Here is an 11,775-nt window from a genome sequence, read left to right on the forward strand (position 1 = left end):
GAACCAATATTATGAGTTCACCTTGTGTCTTATTAAATTATTATGAATGTATTTTAGTCTTATGTATATGTAGAACTTTTTTATAAGGGAAACTGATGTTATAGGATCCTCACTTAACATATAAAAAATATATATTTATATTGTTATGTTTTTATATTATCATTTATTCTATTTTGCTTCTTCTATTATATTACACTTAAAATTTTAATACATTATTATTTTTATTTTTTATATTATTGCATTTTCTTCTTACAGTATATATTATTGTTTCATGATTATAATCTGAAACATGTATTGATATAAATAAAATAAATACAATTATATCTAAAAATCATGTTATTATTAATTCGCGCAAGTTTTTCACTCCATGTATTAGTAAGGTTTCTTCTGGATTGAAAAAATATACACAGCAAATCCAGAAGCAATCTTAACAATACATTATATTTATACACATGAACTGTGGAAATCTCATCCACATGTTTATCAAATTGCATTGATTTTTAGAACAAATCCAACGTCATGTACACATCTATATCCATTTCTGCTTTATAAGATTATAATTGACATTTTTTTTTCCGAGAAAGCACACATTCCATGTTATTTCATATACAGAAAGTATACCCGAAGATGTCACCATTCAGAGCTCCTCTCGTTTAAAAAAATGAATTACATCAGCTTTGAAAAACTACTAACAAGGAAAATCCAGCCTTAAAAGGTTAGCAACTGTCTAAGCCTTTCCTCCAAGAGTTAGAACTTAGAATCTATATATTAAAAAAACAACTAGTTTGGCTTAACGTAGGGACAGCTTGAGAGAGTTGTAAGCAGGACTAGTCGTTTTTCAGTATCTTGGGTACAACAATGGCTTATCCAGCACTGTGAAAAGCATCTGAAAAACAATTTCAAGGCAAAAAAAAACACCAAACTATACCTTTACCTCAATCTCTCTAGTTCCCTTCTCAGACAGAAGAATTCCAAGTCCTGGCTTCTCGTTTTTGACACCCACTGGTTCTTGTTTAGCTTGGTAGATGGGATTGGCAGTCAGAACTGTGAGATTCTTGTCCCCCTTGATCTCCAAAACTTCTGGAATCCCATTACCACAACCTCTAGACATCCCCACATCTATACGAATGACTCGATTCCCACAAACACCATTTATGCCCACAGTCTGAATGGTGTGACCCACAATCATCCTCCTGGCTCCAGGAATGGAAGCCAAGGCCTGGTCCAAAAGAGTACAATGGCACTCCTCCCCTTTACAAGATCTACCTGAATACTTCCTCAGCCACACAACAGCATCTCTGCCATGAAGAAAAGAGGGGCCCCTAGGGCCCTTGTTCCCTTTGATCCAATCTCTCACCTCCTCATTTATTCTCTCCAACCCATGGAACACATGTGCGGGAAGAAGGCCCCCGTGAGCAAAAACAGATCCTCCGACCACAACAACAGTAGGGTGGGTGCTCAGAAACCTAGCTGCAAGAAAAATAAAAATGTTGGAAAAGTTGGTGGATCTTGTAGGTTACGATTTGGAAAGAAAAAAACATAGAATTCGCTCTGAAACTAATAGCTACAAGTTCTAGTGAAGGAATCCAATAGCCTCAGGGTTGAGTTTAGTACAAATGATCTTTGGAGAACTTGCTAGCTGGATGATCTGTTTCCTGCAAATTGTGTGATCACCTAGCCAATAGTGAATTTTGATATATCCCATGAGTACAAATTCCGGCAAATCCACATATTGTGGACTAAGGGTACTGACTGTTTTATAGATATTTGCTCTTGGAAGACTTTATTTTTTATTTTTTTGGGACATAGGAAATTCTAAATTCTGGGGAATCCAATAACTACAAGTTCTAGTAAATCCAATAACATAGGGTTTAGAGCTTAGGGTTAATGATTTTCTCAGAAAATTACACATTGGAATAAATATTAATGGATTTTCGTGAAACAACAGAATGTTGTAAATTCTAGTGAATCCGACAACTACAATCTTTGGGAAATCTAATAACTTCACGGTTTAACATTTTGAGTTAACGGTTGTTTATCAAATTTGCTAATTGGGTAAAATCTGTTCTTTTTATTTTTATATATAACAGGCGAATGTAAAATTCTGGTTGATCCCACAAAAACAAATTCTGGTAAACTGAATAACTCAAGGGTTTTAGAGTTTGGGCTAATCATTTTAAAAAATAGTTACTGGTTAATCTAGTTTTCTGATCTTCAGCATTTCAAGCAACTAGCCAATTGATTGCACAGAAACCTACCTGAAATTGGTCCTCCGGGCCTCAGAGCTGCTGTTCTGGCCCTCCATTCCTCTGGATAAACTGTGGATATCCCTTCAAAAATATCCTTCTGCACTCCCAGGCCTTTACATAGACTTTTCACACTATTCCCAATTGTATACCAATGTGCCCAGCTTTTGAATTCCTCCATTGCTGCTGGGGTCACAAACCTAAAATACCCTTGCATATTTATGGAGTTAGAAACATATAATAGAAAATCCACAAAACTACTGTAAGACTGGCCAAAGATTACGTGCTACCCTATCATTAGTATGATTAGGAGATAACGCATCGTACAATATATAATTAAAAGGAATGAATCAAATGAAATCACAAATTCATATTCCCTGAAGTCATAAACCTGAAACCTAATTCCACTGTCGTGGCATACAAGCATCAAATAGAAAATCTAGAAAATAGAACATATTATTTTCCCACAATCCATGATAGCTGTTAGTTTTTGCTTCTCGTTTTGATTGTGTGTGATTTTTTTTGGTGCAAACAAATCTAGAAAAGTACCATATCATCAGTCAAAGATGATGCATATTGGATCATACAACTAAGGGGCTCACTGATAATACAATTAGGATAGTATGAAGTGGAAAAAAACTGAAATGCCCTGGAATGAAAAACCTGATATGTGCAGATTGGGTTTTCGTGGTGTGGTAGGTTGAGTGCTTACTGGAGGTAGAACAGAGTTCAAACACAATGGATAGCACTTGGATGTATGTGTGCTCCAATCTTGGAGACAACTGTTAATACAAGAAATGTAATGGTGGCATCAAGGATTCTATTTCTTGTAATCTAGTGAATCGAAGAAGAAGAAAAACTGGTAACTTCCTTTCAGCTTAGTGGAATTACAGTACAAAACAGAAAAACAAGAAAATTAGGGCCTATTCAATCAAAACCTGAAATCACCTAGAGTCACAGGCATGAAATTAATTGTTATGCGCTACTCATAATTTCATGGCCCAAAACTAGCAGAGGTATGCTTTACTTCATAACCAGCCACACATAACGACAACTGGAGATTAGGGGTTAAGTTACACACCTGTAATCTCCTTCCATATTCATGATCTCGTGATTCCCATTCATTATGATGAATCCCCCACCTGATCTATCTGCCTGCTTTTTCAGCTTTTCGAGTAGGTAAATGACCTTGAGCTCTTCCCCTCCCCTGTCGAGGAGGTCACCAACCTGAACCATGGTAAATTTAAAGGGATGTAAGACAGAGAATTTTAGATTATCTATGTACGGATCTCTATTCCACAATAGTACACACATATTTCATCATGACAATTTGAATAACACATGGTGTTATCATAAACATTGTATTTAAATATTCAAACATTTTTTTCTAGAAAATTCTTTTTCAATTATCATAGACGGAGGAAGCTACAAATCCCCAATGCATTACTACTCATACATATAATCTCTGGAGTACCTAGAATGGCTAAAACCTTTCAATTCCAAAACTAAGAAATGAAATAATTATAAGCTAATTCTGAGGAGCATCCATAATAAACAAAACAAAAAAATTGAATAAAATAAGACATGTTTTTGCTCATACCTGTAGATTATGAGAGAGACACACACACATACAGATATAAAATTAGAAAATTGACCTAAACACGCATAAAATAAAAATTTCCCCATTAGAAAAACCCACCTGAACTACCGTAGTATTGCCTCCAATCCAGTTGTCATTTTCATCCATGACTTGGGCCACTCGGAGGGCCTCCTTGGCCTTGTGGAGGTCTCCGTGAATGTCTCCTATTGCAATCAAACGATCGACAGAGGGGATTCTTGTGACTATTTCTGTTGCTGCTGTTGCTTCAGCATTGTTAGCATTCTTACTGTCAAGTGTTGTTGAATTTGACGGTAAAAATTGCCCTCCCACTACAAAGTCGACAAAGGAATCTACAAAGTTTGAGACAAGATTTGGTACTCTGCTGCACACCGATTCATTTTCTTGTTTCTTCTCCATTCTCCTCAATCATCTGCAAATATATTATTGCAGATGAAAGGACAATTTTAAATGTCAAAGCAATGTCTAACCACTTGAAACTTTCAGAAACAAATTTCCGCCCCTTTTATGGCGTTTGTTCATTCTTACGGGTAAGAGGTATCCTTCTTTTAAGGTTCCTGCGTGTGTTTTTTAACTAGTCATTTCATATGTATTCATTTATATTCAGGCGTTGGTGTTAGGGCTCTCTAGAAGACTATTTTTTCCCCACGTTTGCTGACAACTATAACAATTGATCGATCTTTCTTAATAATATTTACCAAGGAGAATACATTCCCTTCTAGGTTAAATAAATATAATTAATTAGTAAACAATTAATATAGATAATAGAGTTGAGGTTTTATAATTGAATTGAAATAAATGTGATAATTAAATAAGAGTAGGAATGTATCATTCAATAGTGTTAGGATATGTATTTAGAGAGAGGAATATGTATTTAGAGATAGGATTAGGGGAGATTAGTAGGATTAGGGGAGATTAGTAGTGTGATGTTGTATTCATTTGATGAGAGTGCATAATTTGGAAGTATGTGTTAGCTTCACACACAATGTCTGGTAAGAGGAAGTCTAGGCCATCGAAGGTAAATGTAAATGATAAAACTACAAAGTTCGCATCTAGGACTATGATAGTGACCTAGGTCAAACCTACAGATATCGATCTAATATGAGGTGATAGAAAATGTATCATTGTTATAAATATCAATAATAGTATGATTAGAATATGACATGTTATAAGCTACATTAATATGAGAATATGTCACTTGGAAACTAATTATTACATTTAAAATGTTCTTAATAAAATATATTATATATAAGACATTTTAATCAAAGCAAACCCAAAACATGAAAAATTATACATTTAAACCTTTTATATTTATAAAATTAATTATGAATTTAAACTTTTAAGATATATATAATTGTCAAATTTCACCATCAATAATAAAGAATATTGCGAGATTAATTTAAAATTCATAATAATCTTTAATTGTCAATTTGTAAAGAGGGGGGAGGAGGGAGATAGGTAAGGAAGGAGTCAATTATAATAATTATTGAAATAAATAAATGATTTTTTTAATTAAAAATGAAACGCAATAGAAATGTTAATAACAACATAAATTCAATAAAATTCAAAAGATAAAATGATAAAATTCTAATATATGCATTTCTAGATAAAATGAAAGAAATGACTACATATGTAGATGTTGGGATGCAGTCAAGTACTACAAAACTATTTAGTAATTGGAGGATTGACCCTACATGCAAAAGTTATGGTGTCAATTAGAATCAAATTTATGATGGAGAAGTGAAATCTAACTACTACCAATCAAGGTGTTCAAAGAGACAGAGGTGGGATGTGTCTCATCAATCAAGGAGATGTCACATGTGTTCAACTAGTTTCTAATATTTTTTAGTGGGCTTTTAATTAGCATGTTCTAATGAAGGGTTATTGGAACATGGAAGGTTATTGAGCCCCTTTCCTTATTACATTAATTTATACTTTACATGATTAATAGTAATTCAACTGTTTCTTTAGAAAAAATAGATATAAAGGTACCAAAATTTAAATTTGATGGTTATATAATTATTAAAAAAAATCTAAAATGTAAAATAATAATTATTAGTATATAATCTATAATATTATTATTTTAAAATAAAATATATTTTTATATTTAAAATACAACTTTAATTAGATAACAATAAAAACTTATTTGGTTTGTTGGTGATCCCTCATCATGGTCCTAAAGAATAAGTATAAAGAATATACTTTGACAACAAAAATCTAGAAAGAATAAAATAAAATAATGAAATATATTGAGGTCCTCTAAACTACTTTAGAGACATTTCGTCCACCAACATAATGTGTTGGCCAATGATTCTCTCTTCTTTTACGACCTTTTAAGAAATGAATTATTATATTAAGACATAAGAATAGTATATTGTGAGGTAGGTGAAGCGTGACTTTATATGCTCGAGCTTTTAGATTGGATGGTTGAAATTTAATTTTGTTTCTCCCATCTGACATACATTTAATATTGTTGACATATCATTGAAAGAATTAAATGCTTTAAAATGTGTTTTTCTTTTGGAAATTTTGAATTTTCCACTTACTATAACCAATAAGAAGAAAGAAAAATGGCAATAAATTATCTAAAATAAAAATTAAGCATACACTATAGGTTTTTTGTTCAAAAATTTTAACTATTTTCACTGATTGGCTAAACTAATTAAAGAATTTGCAATAGCATCCTACCTTGGCATGAACTAATAAGAGATAGAGGAGCTTAGTTATTTATCAGTGATGGTGAATGTTGATATGAATATGAATCAATTTCTTATTGTCATGAAATTATTTGTCTTAGTATTATAAACTTATCAAAGTTTAAATAGACCCAAAAAACTCTAGGTCAATTTTGAGCCCTATCAGGTCAATCCTAACTATTACAAACTTTTTTTTTGTATAAAATTGTGTTGGCCATTTGGTGGAATTAATTATGTGTTGCATTGATGTTTTGTCATTGATGTCAACACTAATTGTTTGGATACTTTACCGACACCTTTCCAATCACGATAGGATGAGTGGTTTCTGGTTAACTTGGAACCGGTATGATCCGACAGGCTCCAGTATAATCTGGTGATGGAATTAGCTTGTTCATGATACTTATACTCATATTTGGTCAGTTGGTTTTGGTCTGGTGATTGGATGCTATCATGCTTGCTTAGAAGATTGGTTTCTGGTTTCAACGAGGGTTTCACCAGCAAAGTTTTTAGTGGAGATCTTTGATGAATTGCATAAGTGGTGTTGGTGCAGCTTCTGATGGAGTTTCAAGATGCTATTGGTGATCATGTTCGAGAATTGGTGTTTGGAGATCATTGCTAAAGCGTGTGGACCTATACTTGGTCCCGGTTGATCTAGGTTATGGACCGACTTTAATGTAACATGTGGATAGGACCTATTAATGTATTTCTGTGATGTCTTATGTGTTGATATTACTTGTTTGGTCTAAGGCCGACATGGTTTGTAATTATGTAATTAGTTTATTGTCTGGTGGCCAACCTGATTGTTTATGGTCGAGGGTTTGTATAAATAAGATGTAAGATCTCATTGTAGATCATCATGGTTAATGTAAGAGGTCATGGTCAAGAAATGTAATGTGCGAATAATGCAATATTATTCAGGCAGAGGAGTTGGTCGATCATTGGAGATCGAATTGGGTTTATGTAAGAGGATTTTGTCCTCTGGTATTGAGCTTAACCAGAATTGTACTCTAGCATAGGAGATGTTATCTTTTGCAGTTCAACACTTCTTTGGATTGTAGTCTGGATTTATATGTAGTCAGTGAGGCTCCTTTTGTGATGAGCAATGTGCTCTAGGTTGTTGGCCTTCCTACAAGTGCAAGCCCCTTCATTGTAATTCACATACTTACTGCAGAAGTATTATCTGACTGTGGGTAGGCTTCCCAACGTGGTTTTTTCCTTTACCGGGTTTTCCACGTATAAATCTTGGTGTTGTGTGGATGGCTTTTATTCTGTGATTATTGTTTATGCTTGGTTGGATTAACTGTTATTCTGGTATTAATGTTTTGGGTTTCGGTATTAAAGTTTTAATTGTTGAATGTTCTTGTAATCTGTGACAACTGATTCACCCCCCCCCCCTCTCAGTTGTCTTCTGGTTATCTGAATTGTCTAACAAATTGATTTTAAATGCATATTAATGACACCTTAAAAGTCAATTTCCTTTGCCTTCTTATTATCTAAATATATCAAGGCGATGTCTAGATACACCATTAAGGATCTTGTGACTAGATAAATGAATATATTCTCTTAGGTCAAACCACTTTGACGGATTGAAATGGCAATGATGTGAAAGGCCTTAAACAACATTCATTAGATGCCTATATGATGGTGATTCAAAGGTGATCCTTTAATGATCTACAATTTGAAAGTAAATGCTCTAGTAAGTCTCCAATTTCATCATGATATACTTTTCCATGCAGTTTAATACTAAAATATCTTTAAATATCATAACATAGCAACGCATTACATGACACATGTTAAGTCCTCTCATGGGGACTAACAAAAGGGAGCAAGAGAGTTCTAAATCTAATATGGTGCCTTGCAATTTGAGGATCATTCTCACACTCTTTGGGATTGACCTAGAACAATCTTGATTCATCTAGAAATTATTTGCAAGGATAATTTAGTGATATCAAGGTAGGGAGTGAATACCTAGAAATAAGTACAAATGAAAGTAGCGTGAGGATGGATAGAATCAAGGTGTGATCCAGACATAGCACATGAGTATGCCACTTGATATATTATTGTGCATTAAGATGTTCCCATTAAGGTGATCACATTTTACTATTTATGAAAAATGACATGGGTATGTTAATTTTGTCATTATATTTTCCTCCATTATTCTACACGTGATTATAACATGAGCATGCATTTCAGCGTATATGGACATTCTCAAGAAATGTGAACTGTAAATATTCAAACACTTATAAAAATGATACCAATATGTACCAAGTGATAAAATATTCTTGAATTCTTCTTGTATTATCCTTTTTATGAGTGCTCAATTGAAACCTATAAAACAGCAAGAAATAGTAATGAATGGCATCTATCACATGATCAAAATAGAAACATACCACAAGATACTCTACCTATCTACAAAAAATAAAAAGAGATGTGAAAGGATGGGGGATTCTACTTGCTTGGAAAGTGACATGAATTGCATAATGCAAGAATGGAATAAGGGTTTGCATGGTGCAACCATATGATAAAGGTACACATAATGTGACAGTGCAATAAAAAATCTATATCATGTGGCACTTGATAAAATTATTCAAATGATATATTTTTCTCAATATCCACATGATGTGGTAAATACAATAAATCTCTGGATTATGCATGCATGTAATGTGATCAAAATCTATTTGAAAATAGTAATGACTTTGTATCTAGCATGAGTTGCTATCTAAAATATCAACCATGGAAAGTTTTAACAATACATTTCCCTACAAAATATGCAAGTAATTGGAGGAAAGGGAAAATGATACATGATAATATTTAAACAATAAGATAATTAACTAACATGTAAGTGTGTAACCTGGAAATATTTCAAGAATGAACCTGCAAGATTTGTTAGTTTCACAATAATGTAAACCTACAGGAAACTCCAAAATTAACAATGAAACAATTTAAAAGAGAAATACTCCAAACAATAAACCTCCACTTGATGTCTCATTGTGTCCTATCATCTTTGATCTTGTTGCAGGGTGAACCCACAATAGTGGGTTACACTTTTTTGCCAACTTTGACACTGCAATATTCATTTTCAGAAAAAAACTTCAGATTCAAACACCTATTACTTCTAAACTGTAAGGAATTTGTAGATGATGTGAACTAGTGATTTGTTTCATTTTGTATGTAGATTCTTTAAAAAAATGATAATTTTTGGAATCAGTTTCCTTCCATTTTTCTATCTCCCTCGAAAACTAGTTTTTTTTCAAAAAACAATATTTTTAAAGAGTGATACTCACTCTGTATAGCATAAAAAAAATTCTATAATAGATATGAATGTGATTCTTTCAAATTTGTTTTTTAAACATCCATATCTAGTGTTTTCAATTGGTTTTGTAACATTATCTTCAATATTTGATATTTTATTAAGATTTGAAGTTGAGTTACCTGTAATTTTGACATATGTCCATTTGATATTACATAACTTGTTGTATATGTAACGAAAATTAATTTTATTTTTTTTGTTGGAAAGAGGACTTCAATACTTAGTGCGTAAATATTTTTCAGAATTTTTTGGGTAGCGTTTACTATTTTTGCATAATCATTGAATAAAGAAGTTTATGTTCGATGAAAACCCTACATTCATAAGAAGTAAAATAAAAATATATTAATGACATTAAATATATTAAAAATTATACTATTTGGAAAGCTTATAATAAGAGCTAAATACTTTTTTTTTTAAACTTCTAAATGAATTCATTTGACCCTCCAAAAGCTAATGTAAAATTGGTTTTTTATCAGCATTTGATGGATGCAAAGGAGACTCCATTGCAAGTATGATTTAGAAGTAGAGAGGTTTTATCCAATAAATTTTGATCTAAGAGCCTTTGATCTAACTCTCTTCAATTAATTACTTCAAATGGGACCTCTTAAAGCTTAAATCATTATATTTTCTAAAAAATGTATGATTTTAGCAAAAATGAGGATGTACGAAAAAAGTGGGAACCAACATTGTGAGTTCACCCTGCAAATATTTCTCTCAAATTGCACTGGTTGTAGCTTCCAAGATGACAAATGATGAATGGACTCTTTGATAACAGGATGTTGTATACAAAGCTAAATGATTGTGCAAAGCTAAATATGCAACTATATGAAAGATTAAACTAACTTTAGCCAAAGGCACAATGTAAATTACTAAAATGTTTGGATGCTCAAAACTCATATGAATGCAAGATAACTATTAGATCCAAAATGCTAAGGAAATGTAATTTTTATAGATTTTCATGAGCAAATTCCCATGTAGCAGAGATCACCGGTTGAGATTGAATCATGCAAGATTGATGGCTATGAAGGATTAGTTAGAATGTGAGAGAAAAATGGGGAATATGTTCCTCCTACACATGCAGGATAAAGGAAAAGGTGGAAGAGGAGTCCAAGTGGCAAGATGCTCACCTTGACTGAAGATGAAGACTTCAAGAATATAGGATGGTTGGAGGAGATGTAAGAAATATGGGACAAGTGGAAGTTGACCAAGATGATGTGGACACAACCTCCTCCAAAGATGTAGGAGTGATGGAGAGAATATAGGGAAGTTCAAAAATAAGTATACCTACATATTCTTTCAACTTGAAAATGGAAGTTAAAGTTTAATATGGCTAACTAATAATTGAAAATTAATAATTTGTTTAGCCACATGGAATGAGTTGGCAAGATTGATTGATGTGGAGATGAAGTGAGGTGGAAAAGGAGATTAAATAACTATAGAATTATTTAATTCATGGAGACTTTAGAAGAATGCATAATGCATGATTAAATATTAAATATTTAATAAGATTGATATTGAAGAAAGACTAAATGAATTAAATAAATTAAACTTTTCAATTTAATTATTTAATAGGACAATAAATATTAAATAAATAATAAATATTTGTTTAAATAATCATAGCCATTTTTTAATGTATATAGTAACCATGCAAAGTATGAGGATAATCAAACAATAAGGTAGCTCTAGAAGCACGATAAAGAAATTTTGGAACATAAAAGATAACATAATGATGAGTAAAGGTTCAAATAAGATAATTGCATGATAAGGATTTTAAGATTAACATCATTAGGATAATGTGATATTTAATTGAATCCTAATATAAAATGCCATATCTCCAAATATCTTGGGATTGATACTTGGATGCCCATGAATGTGGTTGATAGATATTCATATTTTATTATTCTT

The 11,775-nt window shown here is 32.3% G+C and overlaps 1 protein-coding gene across 1 annotated transcript; it reads right to left on the reverse strand.

The window, feature by feature from the left end:
* Positions 1–479: 479 nt before the first annotated feature.
* On the reverse strand, positions 480–4,481 carry LOC131033224 (shewanella-like protein phosphatase 2). Its single transcript, XM_057964389.2, has 4 exons — positions 3,946–4,481; positions 3,328–3,473; positions 2,259–2,446; positions 480–1,470 (listed from the first exon to the last, which is right to left on the reverse strand). The coding sequence occupies exons 1-4, from the start codon at positions 4,261–4,263 to the stop codon at positions 923–925; spliced, it is 1,200 nt and encodes a 399-aa protein (XP_057820372.1). The 5' UTR covers positions 4,264–4,481; the 3' UTR covers positions 480–922.
* Between the last annotated feature and the right edge of the window lie 7,294 nt (positions 4,482–11,775).

Source organism: Cryptomeria japonica, chromosome 3 (assembly GCF_030272615.1).
Source record: "Cryptomeria japonica chromosome 3, Sugi_1.0, whole genome shotgun sequence".
NCBI classification, from domain to species: domain Eukaryota; kingdom Viridiplantae; phylum Streptophyta; class Pinopsida; order Cupressales; family Cupressaceae; genus Cryptomeria; species Cryptomeria japonica.

What these genes read in the sequence shown, in the direction of transcription:
- LOC131033224 (XM_057964389.2), bottom strand. Translation starts at nt 4,263, where the DNA reads ATGGAGAAGAAACAAGAAAATGAATCGGTGTGCAGCAGAGTACCAAAT. An exon ending in GCAATACTACGGTAGTTCAG is followed by an intron (nt 3,474 to 3,945) that starts GTGGGTTTTTCT and finishes ACCATGGTTCAG; the next exon opens with GTTGGTGACCTCCTCGACAG. An exon ending in AATATGGAAGGAGATTACAG is followed by an intron (nt 2,447 to 3,327) that starts GTGTGTAACTTA and finishes AGGGTATTTTAG; the next exon opens with GTTTGTGACCCCAGCAGCAA.